Source organism: Pan troglodytes, chromosome 11 (assembly GCF_028858775.2).
Source record: "Pan troglodytes isolate AG18354 chromosome 11, NHGRI_mPanTro3-v2.0_pri, whole genome shotgun sequence".
Taxonomy (NCBI): Eukaryota; Metazoa; Chordata; class Mammalia; order Primates; family Hominidae; genus Pan; species Pan troglodytes.
The window spans coordinates 26,233,628-26,256,093 of record NC_072409.2 but is presented as its reverse complement, the minus strand read 5'-3'; the positions used below and the strand labels follow the sequence as shown (position 1 = coordinate 26,256,093).

Genomic DNA, 22,466 nt, shown 5'->3' with positions numbered 1-22,466 from the left:
TTATTCCCCTCCCGTAGAAAACACAGGTATCCTCTGTAAACACTTTGGATACTGTAGAAATGACAATGTGTGACTTTTGAAGCTGAGAGACATTGTGGTTTCTACTATGTCCCCTCCTGAATCATTAGCTTTGGAAGGACACCGTGAAGACACTATGGAGAAGTCCTCATGACAAGGAACTGGGGCCTTCGGTCGACAAACAGGCACATGACTAAGCCATTTCGGAAATGGATCCTCTACCTCCAGTTAAAACCTTCCGATGACCACATCCTTGCCTTGCATCGTGATTACAACCTTATGACAGACTCAGCCAAAGCCAGCCACCCAGCTAAGCCACTTCTAGATTCCTGACTCACAGTAACAATATGAGATAATAAACATTTACTACTGTGTTAAGCTGTGAAGTCTGGGGTGGTCTGTTATACAGCCATACATAACTAATATAGTGGTCTATCACGTGACAGTCAACTGACTAAAAGTAGATTCATCTCACAACTGCCAACAAGGACAGTATAGCAGAACAATCATTAGCTCTGTAGGAAGACAGACCTGGGTTCACATTCTATTCCTCACTCACTTGTATATCACTTTGAGTAAATTTTTTAACCTAAGTCTCAGTTTCATTAATACAATGAAAATACTGACCTTACTTCAAAGGTCATTATGGATAATAATGCCAACAACAACATAGAATAGTGGATACCAGGAGCTGGGAGTTAGGAGGAAAAAGGTGGTTACTGCTTAATGGGTACAGAGTTTCAGTTTGGGATGATGAAAACGTTCTACAGATGGACAGAGGTGACGGTCGCACAATAATGTGTAAAGCAATTAATGTGAATGTATACTGGACTGTACACTTAAAAATAGTTAAAACTGTAATTTTTACATTATGTGTATTTTATCACAATTTTTTTAAAAAAGGTTGTTGTGGAGATTAAATGAGGCAACATGTGTAAAGCACCAGTACAGTACCCAGAACTTGGAAGAATATTAATATCCTTTCTTCTTCTTCCTACATGTCCTATGTAGGTTGCAACTGGAGCCCAGCTCCTGCGTGATGTGGTATATTTAAAAAGCTAACAACAGAGCTGGGCACAGTCGTTCACGTCTCTAATCCCAACACTTTGGGAAGCAGATTGCTTGAGCTCAGAAGTTAGAGATCTGCCTGGGCAAATGGTGAAACCCTGTCTCTACAAAAAAATACAAAAAATTAGCTGGGCATGCCGACACCTGTAGTCCCAGCTACTTGGAAAGCTGAGGTGGGAAGATCACTTGAGATTGGGAGGCAGAGGATGCAGTGAGCTGAGATCACACCACTGCACTACAGCCTGGGCAACAGAGGGAGACCCTGTCTCAAAAAAATATATATTAATTAAAAAAAATTAAAAGCTAATGATGACAGGTGCCTGCCTCAGTAACTAATTGTTGTCCATTTACCCTACACTCCATAGTAATGAGCTGCTAAATTTCTCAGTCCATGTCATCTACTTTTAATCTACTTTTTTTTTTTTTCCTTGACTCTACCAGTTTCCCGGCTGGTATGAGGTTTGATCCACTGCCCAACTTGGATTCAAGGTTTCTCCATGCAGCCTAACTGGAGACCAGCAGGGAGGCCGGATATTCAGCATTCTTCTGAGTAATTATTCTCTATTACTATTCACTTCCCATTCTCATTCTCAATAATGTTCCAGACTTCACCCCTCTCTATACCCTCAAGTTTTTAAATTTTTACACACATACACACACATCCCCCACAGCTTTTATCTCTTTTCCAAAGCTTATAGTCCCTTTTATGTATTAGTTCAAATTATACAAAACTGCCATTTTTTTGTTTTAACAATTTCCAAAGTCCATGAACAAAACTGCCATTTTTGTAGACTAAGGACTTCAACAATTAGGACAGAGATAGCCAGATATTTTCTTTAAAGGGCCAGGCAGTAAATATCTTAGGCTGTATGGGCCATATTGTCTCTGCTGCAACTAATCAGCTTTGCTGTTGTAACTCAAGAGCAGCCATAAGTAACACGTAAGTGAATGGGTACAGCTGTATTACACGAAACTTTATAAAAGGCGAATTTTGAATTTTATATAATTTTCTCACATCACAAAATATTTTGCTTCCATTTTAAAATGTAAAAATCATTCTTAGCTCATAGGCCATACAAAAACAGCCGTAGGCTACAGGTTGTCAATCCCTGAGTTTGAAGATAACTAAAGCACACATACAACACTGGTTAATAAAGAGACCTGTACAGTGGCTACAGGAAAATAACGTTTAGCTTTTAAGTAATTACCATATCTATGGCTTTACAGCTTGTAGATAAAAAGTATGAAATCCATTTTTACCAAATTCTTAGATACACAATTTGATTTTGTCATATTGGTTAACGTAAGAGTCATTACTTCTACAAACAGATGGACAAATACGTGCCAATGGAATACTTCTGCCTAGAATTTTTTTTTATGACCTTTGATCACTGAAAAATAACTAGTTGTGAATTCTCTATTTGGAAAGAAAATTTTAAAACAGGTATCTTTCTATTTTAGAGTGTAGGATTGGAGATAACCTTCTGAAGGCATGATGGCAAATAAATTGTCTTATCAGAAACTGTTGACCAGGACAACTGCTAGGTTAGAACAATTTCAGAGGTTTTAACCTCTCCCACATCACATATTGTAGATTATTCATCATCTAAGTGATTAATAACTTATTAGGTACATACGGAATGTTGGAAAGATGCAGAGTGGCTGATGGTGGAAAGATATTCTGGAAGTTTTTAGAGCCCGGCTTTTTAAAGCGATGCAAAGGACTATTGCTGAAATCCTTAGTCAGACCTTGGTCTTCTTGTCCCTCTCGAGGAAGCTGTACTGCTTGATGTTTGGACAGTGTAGCACGAAGCACTTTCCCATAAAGTCTCTGACCACTTAGATGGTTCATTGCTAGTGCATGGGAAGAAAATTTTAAAGTTTGGGTATTAGGATAGATTTCTCAGTAGTATCTGACAACATTACCATAAATTATTTTTATGTAGTTATTTAAAACTGTATTATCAGTTTGAGGGTGAAAAGGGTTTCAAAATCCAAAAACCCTCAAGGAAATATATTAAATGACTTCATTTCACTATAACAAAAGCAATTTAAAACAAACAAAAAATATTTTCTGAGCAGAGTGCTATGAAGTTTCAGAGTGCCTGGAACATAGTAAGTATTCATGAAATGGTTACTGAATATATTAGTTTTATCTCAAGCAAGGCATTTTTATAAGAAATTTTGAGCAATACTTTACAGCTTTTATAACAGTGAAGCCATGAACCCTTTCTTGTATCATCATTACAAAGTTTGCCCAAACTTTTAAGCCACTCAGTGGTTACAGAAAACTTAATTTGGAAGGAAAATAAATAAATAAAATGAAATAAAACAAATCATGCTTATTAAACTTAATGGAAAAACCCTAGGGTCAAAGCTCTAGAAATTAACAATATGTTCAAGTAGACAAATGAACTTCAGACTTAAAAGAGTGATGAATATTTTTTAACCCTAACATATAGACAGATGCAAATAATAATGAAGGCATTATCACAAGGAGGTGTTCTTTTGTAAAATCATATTCCTACTAGCTGTATTTTGAAGGAAAATTCACACACAAAAGGGGCAAGTTCGCATTATTATTAATAATTATTAATCATTAGTACCTAGCTGAGCTTGATTTGCATCCGCCATCTGAACCAAGGCATTTTCTTTCTTATTAAACATAATCTTCACTCGATGTACATCACCATAGACTCCTAATTAAAACAAAACAAAACACTGTGTTTAACGTCTGATTGTGTTGTGTTTAATTAATTTTACTAATATACTTAAAGAAGGCATTTCTTATACTATATACTCTCCCTTGGCAATTCCATACATACACTTGCAAATTTTTATCTCTTCCAAAGTTCCAGATCTATTCATGTACTTACTCTTTTTCACTTGGATGTCCCATCAACACTCTAAACTTATTATGTCCCAAAATGATTCATCCCCCCTTTCCTCTCCCCACTCCCAGTGCTCACTAAAGCTGTAGATAAATACCATCATTCACACGGTTGCTCCAGCCAGACACCTGGGAGTCATCTTTTGACTTCTTCCTTTCCTCAAACCCTGACACCCACCCAATCAATCACCAGCACCCATTGATTCTATGGTCTAAATATCGCTCATATTTGTCCACCTCTCCCAATCCTCGCTACCATCAAAGCTATCAACACCATTTCACACTGGGACAATTAGGACAACCTAATTGATCCTAACTGATCTTATTACCCTCGATTTTTCTACCCTAGTGTTCCCCAAAGTGGGTCCCATATCCTAAAGGATGGGTAAAGTGATTCACTGGGGTATGGAAAGATAATAATCAAACTCTTATCTATACTAATCTGTTTATATAAACCAATATTAAAAAACTACAGTTTTTGAATTTTTAATATATAGATAAAATTAAAGCCAACAGGTTCTACGAAGTCAATTCCAGTCTCACTCGATTTTTTCATCCAGTGTATTACATTATATTTCAGTTTATGTGCTACAGAGTATCATCAATATTATAAAAATAAGATCTTTCAGCAGGGCACAGTGGCTCACACCTATAATCCCAGCACTTTGGGAGGCCGAGGTGGGTGGATCACTTGAGGTCAGGAATTCGAGACCAGCCTGGCCAACATGGGGAAACCCCGTCTCTACCAAAAAATACAAAAATTAGTCAGGCCTGGTGGCGCACACCTGTAGTCCCAGCTACTCGGGAGGCTGAGGTGGGAAAATTGCTTGAACCTGGGAGGTAGAGGTTGCAGTGAGCCAAGATTGTGCCACTGCACTCCAGCTTGGGCAATAGAATAAGACCCTGTCTCAAAAAAAAAAATCTTTCAATAGTTACATCATTATCATACTAATGGCACTTTAAAAATTTAAAATGGACACAAGCATTCCGAATTTGCTACCTTTCTCAGAAATAACACAATGGTGATGTAACTATTCTTTAAAAACTAAACATATACCATTTGTTTTGCAAAATGTGGGTGTTTATTTTTTGTAGAGATGGGGTCTCACTATCTGGCCCAGGTTGGTCTCAAACAATCTGATCCTCCTGCCTTGGCCTCCCAAAGTGTTGGGATTACGGGCATGAGCTGCAGTGCACCCAGCTGTTTTTTAAATGAGTGAGAAATTAACTACTTTTGGTATGAAACATGCTTTGGCTAGAAAAGAGTCATATTAAAATGTATTATTAATACTTGATTTTATTACTGAAAATTACATGCATCAATCATTAATAAAAACTTTTATAGTGACTGCATATGAGCATGAGGAATTTCTCTCGGGCGTTGAAAATTTTCTAAAATTGGACTGTGGTGATGGCCACACAACTGTGAATTTACAAAAATCTTGAGTTGTAAACCCAAAGCAGGTAAACTGTATGGTTGTAAATTACATCTGAAAAAAATTCCATTAAAAAAAACCTATCAGCCTGGTGTTGTGGCTTGCACTTATAATCCCAGCTACTTGGAAGGCTGAGGGAGGACAACTGCTTGAGCCCAAGAGTTTGAGACTACAGTGAGCTATGATCACACCACTGCACTCCAGCCTGGGAAACAGTGAGACCCTGTCTCTAAAACTATCACATTCAAAAAATTTGGAAACAGTTTTCTATCTTATTTTAAAAATCTTACAAATGAAGCATATCAGTGAGTTTTAACTCTATTTGTTAGACATATTCAAATATAACAGTTTTCAAGATCCACTGATTTAAGGGGAAAAAATCTAACTTTTCTAGATAAAACATGACAAAAATTGGTGGATTACATGAAAAAAAAATGAAATAATTATTGAAGTACAGCAACAATGAAACCCCTGCATTTAGATTATATATATTTATGATTTATCTTCTTCAGCTATGACAACCATTAAAATCAAGTAGTGAAATAATCTACCCTTGGATTACTGAATCAAAATGAAAACAAGGATTTTTAGTAATATCAAAGCATATTAATCATACTGCTCATTAGATGTTAATCATGTTTTATGGAAAAATAAACTGTCCTTAATAAATATCTTTAAAATAGTAAATATTGCTTATTTCATTGTTCTCATATTTCTATGCTGTTCGAAAGTTTAGAGACTATTTTTAAAACCTGAATCGCATTATACCACTCTCTTGCCTTAAAATTATTCAATGGCTTCCGATTGTTCTTAGGTAAAAACCAAATTCCTTAACAAAGCTTTTAACAGCTCTTCACGATTGTGACCCTACGCAGCTGTCCACCTTCACCAGGTCTCCATTATGCTTGCCTATGCTCACCACTGGGCTTCCTTCACTTCCATGCACCAGGACCCATCTCTCCCCTCTCCCCTCCCCTGTGAAGACATTGCCCTCCCTTTCTGCCTGGCTGATTCTTACTCATGTTGAACAAGTCAGCTTAACTATCATTTCTATTGAGTCCCTCTGCTAGGTTAGGTCTCCCTGCGTTACACTCCCTTTACAAAACCTATATTTCCCATACTATAAATCATCATTGTAATTACTTACTAAGTCTTATTCACTGTTTTATCCTCAGTGTCAGCACAATACTTGGCACACAGAAGTAATCAATACATATTACTAAAAAAGTGAAATGTGCTCAATTCACACCTGTAGACAATAATAAAATAGCAAAAATGAACTTACCAAATAGGATAAAAAGCCCATGTGGTGTGATAAGCTGTAAAGGGTAACACAAAGTTAAGTGTCTGACAATTTAAGTAAAAATTGAAAATAAGTTTATTTATACTGTAATGGCAGTTGATTTTATTTTAAAGCATGGTTTTATATGCTTCTTCTGTATATACTAGTGATGAATTTTAATAGAAGTTCTTAAAACAAACTTAAGCATTTTAATTTGAATACAACCCTGGATCAGAAGCTACCATGGCTAGGCATGGTGGCTCACACCTGTAATCCCAGCACTTTGGGAGGCTGAGGTGTGTGTCGCTTGAGCCCAGGAGCTTGAGACCAGCCTGGGCAACATAGCAAGATCCTGTTTCTACAAAAGAATTAAAAAAAAAAATTAGCCAGGCGTGGTAGTGGGCACCTGTAGTCCTAGCTACCTGAGAGCCTGAGGTGGGAGGATCACTTGAGCCCAGGAAGCAGAGGTCACAGTGAGTGAATGCAGCACCACACTGAAGCCTGAGTAACAGAGTAAAATCCTTTCTGAAAAGAAAAGAAAAGAAAAGAAAAGAAAAGAAAAGAAAAGAAAAGAAGAGAAGAGAAGAGAAGAGAGAAGAAAAGAAAAGAAAAGAAAAGAAAGAAAGAAAGAAAGAAAAAAGTGCTACTATACCTTCTCCTGAAAGACTATTTACATATAATACTTTTCAACTCACATCAGGATTGAGATTTGTGACGAGTAGAACAGAATTTCCTGGTATACCACTAGCCCCAGGAATGGCCATCCTTCCAGTGACAGCAGAGGAGGTGATTGTGAGAGGACCAAGAGCTCCAGGAACAGCTGGAACTGATAGACCTTTTAAAAATACCAAAAGCATTTCATATTCTAATTATTTGAAGAACTGTAACACTTGATACAATTTAAGTAAATAAAGAGGAAAGGAAAAATACCGAAAGAAAATGTGTCAAGGCTACCATAAAGATACTGAAGGCCAGTTTTCTGCCCTACAGAGTCTGTCTGCAAGCTGAGCTCCTCATCTATTGACATTACTATACTTAGTGCTCTATTATCCACACAGTACTCTGCAGAGTAACTGAACTCACTGGGCCTAACGCTATTAGGCTTTTCAGAGGGTCTATCAACTACAAACACTCCCTCTGTTTCTTACAATAGATATATCCTAACACCCTTCTATCAAGTGTATATGCTTTTCATACTGACTTCTACCATAAAATCAGATATGTATTTTTTTAAAGTCCTTCAGCAGAAGTCAAAAACATGCATGCTAGGTAGTGCTATATGACATTTTATATGGGAAAAACATTTTGTGACTGTATAAAATGCTATATTAAATTTTATTCTGACCAAAATAGATATTTACAGAATTCAATATTCTTTTGTAGCAGAAATGTTCTGAGCTCTCTACTTCTCTAGGTATATGGAAATCCTGAAAGCTCAGTAACACCAGAATACTGACACTATACTTAAAACAGCACACTTTCCCACTATTTTGTGTTCTCAGCTTAAAACCTGTCTAAGGTAAAACCTCTAGTTTATGCAAAATGAACCAATTCCTTAATTTAATGACTCTTTAAAATAAACAGTCTGACCACTTCACCACAAATCATGTAATTAAATTATAATATATTTTACATTCAGCCTATTCTGCTTGATAATCTAAGAAGGTCATAACTACCATCATCCATACTGCTGAATTTTAAAACTGTGCAGACCACATTCTCAGGCTGAATACTACTGCACGAAATCAACAGCCTTCACATGACATATTCCCATGCCCCTCCAGTCCAACCCTGACTTTTGCATAACTTTTGCTGTTTGTATGTCTGTTATTCATGAGCTAAGAGCACAGTTGAGCTACACTGTAGGGGGGGTGTGTGTGTGTGTATCTTCTATCAGCTTAAAAGTCTTATCAAGTCAGAAGCCCTCTTTTATTCACTTTTCATCTTTCTTAATATTAATTAATATTTATATATAGAGTATATCTAAAAGAAATATCCAAAATGAGGGAAAACATATCAAAATGTCCACCAATTGTTAAACCTTGAGGAGCTTCAAATAAATAAAACTATGTTTTTAACATAATAGGTAGAATATTCACTTAATTAAACATATGTTAAGATATACTAAAAACCACCAAGATGGTAAAATTTAAAACCTCAACCTTCATATCACTCTTTCTGTTAACTCCATCCTCTCCATCAAAAAGAGAGTAGTTATTGGCCAGGTGCAGTGGCTCACCCTTTAATCCCAGCACTTTGGGAGGCTGAGGCAGGCTAATCGCTTGAGGCCAGGAGTTTGAGACCAGCCTAGCCAACATGGCGAAACCCTACCTCTACTAAAAATACAAAAATTAGCTGGGCGTGGTGACATGCACTTCTAGTCCCAGCTACTCAGAAGGCTGAGGCATGAGAATCATTTGAACCCAGGAAGTGGAGGTTGCAGTAAGCCAAGATTGCACCACTGCATTCCAGCCTGGGCAACAGAGTGAGCTATCTGTCTCACAACAACAACAACAAAAAAAAAAAAAAAGAGAGAGAGAGTAGTTAAAATTCCCAGAATTCAAAGGTTAGAATATAAAGATTACTGCCAGAAAGCAGCTATGTTGCAATTTAAAATGTAGTTACAGTCATGAATCAGTTTAAGTTGGAAATATGTGGAGTAGGCTTACCACTGTCATTCCCCTAATCACCAACCTCAGTGTTTTCTTTAGACACCAGAGATAAAACCATAAAGTAACATTTTCTCTTTTCCTTAAATTATAATCAAATTCATTTTGTTTACTGTTTTGAAAATAATGGGAATCATTATCAATGTATTAATCAACTCCTATCTCTTAATTACCTCCATTAGCTAAAGAGACAAAATATATATCCCCTGAAATAAACAGCATGCATACCCCTCTATCGTAATCTTCAAAACCCATAATGACAAAAGGTTTTCCAAAGATGAATAGTGAATGTATAGTATGACTGCATATTATTTGTCGAGTACTGTCAAAGGCATTGAAGGCCCAAAGATAAGACAGGTCTGTTCAACACATAATTGATAAGTTTATCAGTAAAGACAGAGCAGCTTATACATTTTATATAACAACTGGAAAGGCAAATCTAAGGTTATTTAATGTAGTTAGCCTATAGTTATTTGTGCCAAAAGCAAACATAAATGATGCAGAACACATACTGATTATTGGAATTAAAAATAGGACCAGAGAGAATAATTTGTAAATAACAAGGAAGCTATATATCATACAAATCACTACACTTCTACAGCTGATATGCATAATGCTTTATGGTAAATTCTTCAAATATGATAACATTCTTCATCTTGGTAAGTTCCTAGAAAATATACAACTTCATTAAAAGTCATTTCAAATCCAACTTAAAAGAATCACCTGTAGCTTGAGGAAATCCAATGGCTGGGGCAAATCCAGCAGCCCCTGCATATGGTGAAGAAATTATACCTGGTGCACCTAATGGGAAAGAGAAGCTAAAGTAAACACACTACCTTCTATAAATATCGTTATCAAAGCAATATAAAATGGCTCTATGAAAGTATATTACTAAGAAAGAGATTCTGTTACGGAGTAAAGATCTGTTCAACAAGTGATCTTTAACGTATAAAAAGAGCCTCTGCCACTTCCAAAGGCTAACCCCTTTCAATTGGGTTCAAGGACCAAGAGTACAGTTTAGCTATGATTTAGTTTTGGACTAGCCTGAGATTCTTTCTCTTATTTAGAGCAATATTTCATAATGAAAAATCAGTTACTTACTAAATGTTATTAAATCTGTATCTGTGGGGTAACTATGCTGATTTTAAAAAAAATGAGTTAAAATCCTTGCCTTTGAGAGGCTTACAAACTACAAGTACGAATTATAGGAGATTCATGATGAGGGTCGAAAGGTACAAATTCAAATATATTACAATTGGAATAAGAAGTGATCACAGAGGATTCACTGTGACTGGTCAGAGAAGTTTTCACTGGAGGTAAAACCTGAGCCAGATATTATGTAATTGAAGAAGCACAGTACTTAGTGTGTACTAAATGCTAAACAAATGCTGGTCTTCTCTTTCCTTTAAGAAGCCTGTTGACTGTATATCATCAACAAAAACGGGAGTTCCAATGGAGAGTCAGTTTTAGCAGACAAATGATTAATTTGGTTTGGGGGAACATCAAATTTAAGATGATGATGAGATATTCAAATAGAAATGGCCAAAAGTGGAAATAAGGGCGCAAACTCAGATTATTGTAAGTAAACACATAAATTTGTGAATTACCTGTGTAGAAATAAATGTGAAAGCCATACAAATGAGAGCTCCACTTAAAAAGAGCACAAGACAAGAAATGAAGAAGGCTAAAGATACAGCCTGGGGGTATAGGTACACTTAAGCAATAGAAGGAAAGGGAATATCCTACAGAAAAGAGGAAGAGACTAGCCCTACAAACAGGAAAAAAACAAGGAATTATAGTACCTCAGAATCTAGAGGAATAGTTTCAAAAGGGGGATGGGGAGGACCTTCAATATAGGGCACAGAGAATGAGAAATGAAAAAGGTAAAACAACAGTATTACAGAAATAGTGAGAGGTTGGACTGCAAACCTCAAAGGGGGGAGTTTGCTTTTTCAATGATAGGGAGATGACTGTATTTATAGGCACAAGTATGTAGGCTCTATTTTCCAGGAGTTAAAAACTCATATAATTTTATTTTCTTCATTAAAAAGAATTATTTAATATAATTTATTAAATATGTGACTAATTATAGTAATTCAAGAAAATACAGTCACAAGAGACTGCAGGGATAGAATTAGCCCAGAGAATTGACACTGAGATTCAAAAAACGAGAGTCACTGACAGAATAACTGATGAAGTAAGAAGGGAGAGTGAAATCCATTTAACAAATACATGTTGAGAGCATATCATGAGCTAAGCATTCTAGTGAGGAGTCTGAACAAAGCAGACAAGATTTTGTCTTTGCTAAACCTACACACAAGCAAGCTCAAGATCATAGGTAAAATGATTCATTTTTACAACAGAAAACACTGTATTAAAGGCGCAAAGGAAGACTTCACAAAGAGGCCTCAAGATAGACACAAGCAATTATGAACATCTACACTAGAAAGGCTAAAAACAAAGTTAAACAATAAGGAGAGATACGGTGGATATTGTATTATTGTTGCCAAATATTCACTTGCCCCCTTCTATATAACTGGCCAAACATGACTTGCAATGCCTTTAGGTGGAAGAGCACATATTTCCATGCAGTTCACACTGGGCTTGATCATGTCATGTTTTTCCCAAAGAATACTGGTGGAAATGACACATGTTACTTCTACACAGAGCCTTTAAATGGCATTAAGGGTTTATATCTGCTCCCTTATTCTTGACTCTCTGCCCCAAGAATGCCATGTCTCAAAAAGGAGTGGATCTTTAGCGTGGGCCCTAGATAAAAAAGGCAAGTGGAGGATGGCTGCAAGAGCTTATTCACAGCTGCCGAGGCATGGAGAGAAATAAACATTAATTTCTATCAACCACTGATGAGGGGGAGTAGTTGTAAAGGACAGCAAAGTGGCTAACACAGATGGCTACAGAAGGGGTGAGCAGAGAGAGCTCTAGCAAGCAGTAGATTTGAGAGAAATGAGGAAAGATTTTGAGATAACTATCATAGAACATTAAATAGAAATACATAAAAGGACTGGCAAACAATTATCAAGACCAAATTTGAATAACTGTTTCCATGTAAAATAAGATTAATAAGAACATTTGCTAAAATTTGACAAAACACACATTTTTCAAGTGTCTATATAATCCACACTCCCTAAATGAGCAGAAACAGAAACATCATATAGCAAAGTAACCTGTTAGACAGTGGATTCATATCTTCATTTCAGAATGAGGCAATTACACAAACCTTTAAGAAAAATGTTTCAGATCCGAATAAGAACGGATTCTTCACATTTGGAAAATGTACCACCATGATAGCAACCAAGGCAATACGAATTAATACATAAGATAACATTTTAACCTATGAAATCAGTTTATCACAGTGTTATTTGAAATAGCAAAATCCTAAAGAAACAAGCTTAATGTCTAAATTGGAGAATAATTAACATAAACTAACCTTACCGCAGAAAAACGCTCAATGAACAAGTATAAAGACTTTCTTTAAAAAACCTAAAAGTTGCCGAGATTATAAGGAGTAACTAGGCCCAAACTCTAACCCTGTGACACTGAGCTTTGGTTTGATCAGCTCATGGGGTAGCAGGCCAGAAGCAAATCCCAGGGTTAGCCCACAGTGAGAAGTCAACAGGATACTCTCACTGCATTAACCTATTAATAAGCTGAAAATAACCTACCCTATCTACTATTCCTCCCATCTTCAAAAGACTACAAGGAAGGTTTGCTTTGTGACCAGCAGAGAAGGGAGAAAAGTCCCCTGAAAAGTTCTAACCAAAAGGAAGCTTTCACAAAAATTTACAGTCCAAATTTACATTTCTTGGAAGTCCAAAGGAAAATCAAGCTATGAATTTAGGTTGAAATGATCCTGAACGTAGAGCCTTTAATGCTGCAGGCAAGCAAATTCTCTCTGGAGGAACAAACACCTTAATCCTGAGCCTCAAAGGACAATCATAATTAATTCTCCAAGTAAAGTGAATAACTCATCCCCACCCTCCCCCACAAAAAAACCCAAAAAGTCAGAAATATCTAAGCAGAAAGAAAATTGCAAAAAATCTGAGATACTAAATTAAGCAGATGAAGATTTAAATAGTATGTTTGAAAAAAGACATACAAAAAAAAATCTGTAGTACAGGAGACACTTTTTAAAAATGAACCAAATAAAATTTCTAGAAATGAAAGCCACAATTGCTAAGATCTAAAATTATAGGACAGATTTAACAACAATTAAACCAAGCTGAAGAGCGTCATCAGTGAACGGAAAGTTAGGTCCTAAGAATTATTCCAAATGCAGCTCAGAAAGAAAAGTTAAGTTTTACACACTGAGGACAGTATAGGGGTATAACATGTCTAATCAAAGCTCCAGAAAGGCAGGAGAGAAATAGTGTTAAGGGGGAATATATGAAAGGATAATTTCTAGAACCACTAAAACTAACAAACAATCCACTGACTCAAGAAGCCCAATGAGCTCCAATTAGAATAAAAATAAATCCTTAAATGAATACATCATACTGAAAGTACACAAAAGAAAAAGGACACCAAAAAGGAAAATCCCTAAAGAACAGCCAGAAAAAACAGAGCAGCAGTTAGCTTGACAACTGACTTTCTAAGAGCAACAATGGACATCAGAATACCACAGAATGGTATCTTTAATACGCTGAAAGAAAAAATACCTGTCAACCTACAACTTTATACTCAGCAAAAATAACTCTTAAAATTGATTAAAAAAAGAAAGATATTTTGGGGCAAATAAAAACTTCAAATATGTTACCATAGACCTTTCCTAAGTGAAATACTAAAAAGGATCCTTCAGGCAGAATATAAGTGTTTTCAGATGGCATGTCTGAGTTGCAAGAAGGAATGAAAAGCCTAAAGAGTTATATATGGTTTAATCACTGATTGTACAAAACAATAACAACAAATTGCCAAGACTAAAGTCAAATAACATAAAAATATAATAACATCACAGGTAAGGAGGAGGCAAAAGGAGTCCAAGTGTCCTAATTTCTTCTATTATGTAAGAAAAGGTACAGCTATTAATTAACATTAGATTTTGGTAAAATGTTTGAAAGTTAAAAATCTAGATAAAAACAGAAGCAGTGCTAAACTTCAAACCAGTAGTGGAAAAAACAGAATAATAAACATTTATTCAGCAAATATTGTTTGCATGGTTATTTTGCTTCCAGAATTAGGAAATATTAGTAAACTGAATAGGCATCCTACTCCCCAAGTCTGCCCTGGTGAAGTATGAGAGATTAAAAACAGAATAAACAATACACAGAATATGCAATAAGTTAATTGTATGGCATGTAAGGTGACAATTACTATGGAAAAAAACAGGCTGGGCATAGTGACTCACACCTAGAATCCCAGCACTTTAGGAGGGTGGGTGGGTTACTTCAGGCCAAGAGTTCAAGAGAAGCCTGGAAAACATAGTGAGACCCCGCCTCTCTATAAAAACTTTGAAATTAGCCAGGCATGGTGGTATCTGCCTGTATTCCCAGCTACTCAGGAGGCTGAGGTGGAAGGATTGCTTGAGCCCACGAGTTCCAGGCTGCAGTGAGGCATGGTTGCACCACTGCACTCCAGCCTGGGTAACAGAGTGAGAGAGATCTGTTGAAAGAAAAGAAAAGAAAGAGAGAGGAAAAAAGAAAAGAAAAGAAGAGAGGGAGGGGAGGGGAGAGGAGGAAGAAGAAAAGGAAGGAAGGAAGGGAGGAAGGGAGGGAGGGAGGGAAGGAAGGATCGATCAGGAGAGTTCTGAGGAAGACCTTGTCAAGACAGGTCAAAGGAGGCAGATGAGAAAAATCTCTCTCAGTGTACCTGGGAGAAAAGTACTCCAGGCAGAAGAAATAACAAGTGGAACGATCTGGAGGTTGGAACACACCTAATATGTCTGACAAACAATAGGGATTTCGGTACTGAGGGGTAGAAGGATGAAGTAGGGGAGCACAAAAAAAGATTTGTCAAAAAGAAAAAAGATGGTATAGGGCCTTGTAATCCCATGTAAAGATGGGGGCATCCACTCCAAAAGAAACAGAAACCTTTGGAGGGTAGTCAGCATTAGAGTAAAATGATTTGACTTAATTTATTTTCTAACTTATATAGAATACAATGTACATATATACATGTGTATGTACTATATTATGTATATCTATCTATGTACAATGTGATGAGTTTTGATATACTGTCATGTGCAGCGGAGCGGTCAATGATCCACATATACAATGGTGGTCCCATATGATTATAATGGAACTGAAAAATTCCTATTGCCCAGTAATGTTATAGCCATTGTAACACTGTAGTGCAACATATTCCTCATATGTTTGTAGTGATGCTGGAATAAAACTCTATAAAAGTACAGAAAATAAAATTGTGTACAGTATATAATACTTGATAATAAAGAATTACGTTATTGGTTTATATACATACTATACTTTTATTATATAGTATATACTATACTATACTTTTTATTGTTATTTTAGAGTGTACTCCTACTTGTTTTTTTTTTTCTTAAAACTTAACCGTAAAACAGCTTCAAGCAGGTCCTTCAGGAGGTATTCCATAAGAAAGTATTGTCATTATAGGAGATGACAGCTTCATGCATGTTTACTGTCCCTGAAGACCTTCCAGTGGGACAAGATGTAGAAGTAGAAGACAGCGATATTGACAATCCTGACCTTGTGTAGGCCTAGGCTAACGTGTGTATGTGTCTTAGTTTTTAACAAAAAACTAAAAGTTGAAAAAAGTTTAATAGAAAAAAGTTTACAGAATAAGGCTACGAAGAAAAAATATTTTTGTACAGCTTGTAAACAAAAATATTTTCTACACAATGTGCTTGTGTTTCAAGGTAAGTATTATTACGAAAGAGTCAAAAGTTAAAAATAAAATTAAGAGTTTATGAAGTTAGAAAGTTGTAGTAAGCTAAGGTTATTTTATTTATTTGTTTGTTTTTTATTTTATTATTATTTTTTTAAACAGAGTCTCACTTTGTCGCCCAGGCTGGAGTGCAGTGGCACAATCTGGGCTCACTGCAGACTCCGCCTCCTGGGTTCAAGCAATTCTCCTGCCTCAGCCTCCCGAGTAGCTGGGATTACAGAAGCCCTACACCACGCCCAGCTAATTTTTGTATTTTTAGTACAGATGGGGTTTCATCATGTTGGCCAGGCTGGTCTCAAACTCTGGACCTCAAGTGATCCACCTGCCTTGGCCTCCCAAAGTGCTGGGATTACAGGGGTGAGCCACCATGCCCGGGCAAGCTAAGGCTAATTTATTATTAAGGAAATAAAAATATTACTTCCAGTCCTGCAACCTCTACTCATAGGAAGTGCCCTATACAGGTGTACCATTTTGATCTTTTATACTGTATTTTTACTGTACCCTTTCTATGTTTAGATACACAAATACTTACCATATGTTATAGCTGCCTATAGTATACATTATGGTAACATGCCATACAGCCTAGGTGTTTAGTAGGCTATAACATCTATGTTTGTTTAAGTACACAACAAAACCACCTAATGACACGTTTCTCAGAACGTATCCCTGTGGTTAAGCAATGCATGATTGTATATTTAAAGCATGTGAAATTATCATCACAATCAAGATAACAAATATTCCCATCATTCCTGAAAATTTTCTCATGTCCCTCTGCAATCTCCCTCTCTCCAAACCTTGTCCTCAGGCAACCACTGATCCTTCTCACACTATAGATTAGTTTGCATTTTATAGAAATATATACAAACAGAATTATACAATAGGTGTTCCCTTCTGTCTGGCTTCTCTTGTTCAGCATAATCCCTTTGCCTTTATCACTACTTTATTCCTTTTTATTGCTGAATAGTACTTGATTGCATAGAAGGACCACTTTTATCTATTCAACTGTTAGTAGAATACTTCTAGATTTTGGCTATTATAAATAAAACTGCTATGAACATTTGTGTTTAATTAACACCTAATATTAAATCACATTTTAATTAATTTATATATTTTTTAGAGATGGGGTCTGACTGTGTTGCCTGAAATGGAGTACAGCAGCTATTCACAGGCTTGATTAGAGCACACTCAAGCCTCAGCTCAAACAATCCTCCTGCCTCAGCCTCCCATGTAACAGGAACTACAGGTGTGCTGGCCACTGCACCCAGCAACATTTTTAAATTTCACAAATCACCAGGCTAGGTAGGAGCCAGAGGTTTTGCCAACTTGGAGTGAGTAATGTTTGCCTTTTGGTTTTATCTTTCAAGCAGCAGAGCACTAAAATTATGATGTACAATATGTAAATTATTTCCTTTTATTGTTTGTGCTTTCTGTGGTCTAATAAACTTTGCATATCTCCAGGTTACAAAGATTTTCTCCTATGTCTTCTTCTGGAAATTTTATAGGTATAAGTGTATTTGTTTTTAAGAGACAGGGTCTTGCTATGTTGCCCAGGCTGGAGTGCAGTGGCTATTCACAGGCACACTACCACTACTGATCTACATGGGAGTTTTGACCTCCTCTGTTTCTGACCTGGACCAGTTCATCCTTCCTTAGGCAACCTTGTGGACCTCCTCTCCTGGGAAGTCACGATACTGATGCCGAACTTAAGTGTAGACATCTGATCAGCACGGAGCACTATAGCCCAGAACTCCTGGGCTCAAGTGATCCTTCAACCTCGGCCTCCTGAATAGCTGGAACTACAGGTCCACGCAACAAATTTTACATACAGGACTAAGATCCATTTCAATTTAATTTGTCAGTATGGACAGGATAATGGTTAATACTTTTTATCCCCAATACCAATATCCACTTATACAAAACCGACTTGTTGAAAGACTTTCCCTTTCCCTAGTGGATTAGATTGGCAACTTTGTTGAAAATCAATTGACCACATCTGTGGATCTATTTCTAGCCTCTCTAATATGCTCCATTAATCTATATATCTATCCTTCTGACATTACCAAACTGGCTTGATTACTGCAGCTCTATATTAAGTCTTACAGCTTAAAAAAAAAAAAAAAAAAAAAACAGTTTTCAGCAGCTCTACTCTAAATGCTTTCTTTTCCCATTTCTATATTAATTTTAGAAGTTTGGTCTATCTTAGTTAAACAAGAAAAAGAATTAAAGTCCCAGGGATTAGGCCAGGCGAGGTGGCTCACGTCTGTAATACCAGTATTTTGGGGGGCCAAGGTGGGTGGATCACTTGAGGTGAGGCATTTGAGACCAGGCTGGCCAACATGGTGAAACCCCATCTCTACTAAAAATTCAAAAAATTAGCTAGACGTGGTGGCAGGCACCTGTAATCCCAGCTACTCAGGAGGCTGAGGCATGAGAATTGCTTGAACCCGGGAGGCAGAGGTTGCAGTGAGCCAAGATTGTGCAACTGCACTCCAACCTGGGCAACAGATCGAGACTCTGTCTCAAAAAATAAAAAAAGCCCCAGGGATTAGAAGAGAGGATATAAACTGACATTATCTGTAGATGATATGACTATGTGTACTGAAATGTAAAAAGAATCCACGGGCAAATTACTGGAATTCATAAGAGTTTATCAGGGTTTCTGAGTTATGAAATCAAGAGATAATAATGTTGTACTTCTGTATTACCAACAGTTAGAAAACAAAACAATAATGATACTTCAAACTTACATTGGGCTTATGTTAGGTATCATTTTAAACTCTTCATGTACATGAGCACATTTAATCTTCACAACCCTACCAGTTAAGAACTGTTACACATTACACATAGAAAGAAAGAGAAATGCAGAGTAGTTAAGTAACTTGCCCAAGATTACACAGCTCATAAATAATAGGTCCAGAATCAGAATACAGAAAGTATGGTTCTTAGACACCACACTATGCCATGTAAAATAAAAGTAAAAGTAAGAAGTTCTCAGGAATAGCAGGGCACAGTGGCTCACACCTGTAATCCCAACACTTTGGGAGGCCGAGACAGGTGGATCACGAGGTCAGGAGATCAAGACCATCCTAGCTAAGACGGTGAAACCCCATCTCTACTAAAAATACAAAAACCATGGTGGCATGCGCCTGTAGTCCCAGCTTCGGGAGGCTGAGGCAAGAGAATTGCTTGGACCTGGGAGGCAGAGGTTATAGTGAGCCGAGATCATGACACTGCACTCCAGCCTGGGCAACAGAGTGAGACTCTGTCTCAAAAAAAAAAAAAAAAAGGTTCTCAGGAATAAGTGCAACAAAAAATGTGCAAATCTTTAAGGAGAAAAGTCACCCAACTTTACTGAGAGACATGAACAAACATCCAGGCTGCAGTGGCTCACGCTGGTAATCCTAGTGCTTTGGGAAGCAGAGTTTGGAGGATCACTTGAGACCAGGAGTTTTAGACCAATCTAGGTAATACAAAGGGACCCTACCTCTACAAAATTTTTTTTTTTAATTAGCAGAGCATGGTGATGTGTGCCTGTGGTCCTGGCTACTCAGGAGGCTGAGGTGGGAGGATTGCCTGAGCCTGGAGGTCGAGGCTGCAGTGAACCATGAGTGCACCAATGCACTTCAGCCTAGGCGACTGAGCAAAACCCTGTCTCAAAAAATAAAAAAATAAAAAAAGTCCAAATGAATGGACAGATGCACAATGTTCAAAGACTGGAAGATTCTATTGTAATGATGTCAATTATCTTCAACTCATTTGTAAATTCAATGTAATCCCAATCAAAACCCCAATAGCTACTGCTGCTGCTTTTTTTTTTGGGAACTCAACAAGCTGATCTTAAAATGCTTAAGAAATACAAACGGTCAAGAATTGCCAAGATAGTCTTGAAGAAGAGTAAGATAAAAAAGACTTTAGCAGAGATTCAAACTTCTGGTAATGACAAAAGAAGACAACTAGACCAAGGTAGCAATGCCCAGAAAAACAAGTCTTGTAAGTACTAAGCTCGGCCGGGCACAGTGGCTCATACCTGTAATCCCAGCACTTTGGGAGGCCGAGGCAGGCAGATCACTTGAGGTCAGGAGTTCAAGACCAGCCTGGCCAACATGGCAAAACCCTGTCTCTACAAAAAATACAAAAAAATTAGCCGGGTGTGGTGGGGCACATCTGTAGTCCCAGCTACTCGCAGGCTGAGGCATGAGAACTGCTTGAACCCAGGAGGCAAAGGCTGCAGCGAGCACAGATTGTACCACTGCACTCCAGCCTGGGCAGAGCGAGACTCTGCCTCAAAAACACAAACAAACAAAAACTAAAGTTAGTAGTATGTGTTTGCAATTCCGAAACCACTTCTGTGTAATTTAAGATTGAGCAAATAAGTAAACATGTTGAGGCTAATAGGAATCACATTTCTTATTCTTGAAGAGTTACCAATATGTAAAGGGTGCTGGATAGGAATCAGGATTTTCAGTTAAAATTTGTTTTTTAAAACACACACACACACAGAAACATATATTTATGAAGCAAACATACACACATGTCCTAGTCATGTCCATTTAGTCATGCCCTATTGTCAATGAGCACATCTAATGTTTAGGTATTGATTTTTAAATACCATTTTCCCCTAAAAGAAACCAGGGCTCATTGAAGAAATGGCTGATTCCAGTGCCAGGTTGGGTAAAGAAGATGTGGAATATCTAGTGCTAGAAAGAAAGGGAGTGCTCCAATTATGACGGTGGCATGTCAAAAGGCCACAGAGCCAGTGTGAACGGGCTCCTACTGGCCAAATCAGGGGCAATTTGAACATAAAATGAAAAACGGAAGTAGGAAATTATACCCTGTAGAATAAAATAAGAATCTATGAGTCCTTACTGACATGAAATAAATGAATGAAAGTGATGATAAGAAACCTCATCCTCTCAAAGTGCTGGGATTACAGGTGTGAGCCACTGTGCTCAGTCAAGAAAAACATTTTTTTTTTTTGAGATGGAGTCTTGCTCTGTCGCCCAGACTGGAGTACAGTAGCGGGATCTTGGTTCACTGCAGCCTCCGCCTCCCAGGTTCAAGCAATTTTCCTGCCTCAGCCCCCCTAGTAGCTGGGACTACAGGCACGTGCCACCACGCGCCTAGCTAATTTTTGTATTTTTAGTAGAGACAGGGTTTCACCATGTTGGCCAGGATGGTCTTGAACTCCCGACCTCAATTGACCCACCCGCCTCGGCCTCCCAAAGTGCAGAGATTACAGATGTAAGCCACCGCACCCAGCCAAGAAAAACATTCTTTATAATAAAATGCTAGCTAATAAAGGTAGAAGAAATGATGGAATTAGCAAATTATCTCATGGAAACCATCACAGTAACAAATAATTTTGGCAACAGATGTGAAAAATAAAAGGTAGGCCGGGCGCGGTGGCTCACGCCTGTAATCCCAGCACTTTGGGAGGCTGAGGCGGGCGGATCACAAGGTCAGGAGATTGAGACCATCCCGGCTAACACAGTGAAAGTCCATCCTACTAAAAATACAAAAAATTAGCCGGGTGTAGTGGCGGGCGCCTGTAGTCCCAGCTACTCGGGAGGTTGAGGCAGGAGAATGGTGTGAACCCCGGAGGCGGAGCTAGCAGTGAGCCGAGATCACACCACTGCACTCCAGCCTGGGCGACAGAGCGAGACTCTGTCTCAAAAAAAAAAAAAAAAAAGAAAAAGAAAAAGAAAAGGTGAAAAGTGGTAAGAACAGGGTATTTATCATCTCAATCAGTAAATTCGTTACAAAGGGAAGAATAGTAACATTACAGGGAAGAAATCTGCAAGACCACTTTAATAAGTGATCAAAGCTAACACCACAAGAAAAAGGATAAATTAACATCATGTGTCTCCTAATGTAATGAAGTAGGAAAGACACAAAATTATTTCTGCAGTATTTCTGCTCAAAAATGTATACAATGATGAGGAAAACCCAGACATCTATATTGAAAGACATTCTACAAAAAATATCCTCCTTAGACTCTTCAAAAATCCAACAGTCCAACCTGGGCAACACAGTGAGACTCTGTCTCTACAAGAAAGTAAAAATAAAAATTAGCCGGGTATGATGGTGAGTGACTGTAGTCCCAGACACCCAGGAGGCTGAGGTACAACGATCACTTGAACCCAGGAGGCTGAGGTACAAGGATCGCTTGAGCCCTGGAGGTTGAGGTTGCAGTTAGCTGTGATCACATCACTGCACTTCAGCCT

At 37.6% G+C, this 22,466-nt stretch overlaps 1 protein-coding gene across 35 annotated transcripts in view; it reads right to left on the bottom strand.

Moving 5' to 3' along the window:
• Positions 1-22,466, bottom strand: part of PTBP3 (polypyrimidine tract binding protein 3) — a 161,300-nt gene that overhangs the window by 6,119 nt on the left and 132,715 nt on the right. For all 35 annotated transcript variants that reach the window (XM_063787234.1, XM_063787231.1, XM_063787235.1 and 32 more), the window contains 5 exon segments: positions 10,087-10,164; positions 7,390-7,529; positions 6,698-6,731; positions 3,693-3,785; positions 2,724-2,940 (listed from right to left, as the gene is read on the bottom strand). In XM_063787234.1, the coding sequence (XP_063643304.1) occupies positions 2,724-2,940; positions 3,693-3,785; positions 6,698-6,731; positions 7,390-7,529; positions 10,087-10,164 (562 nt within the window).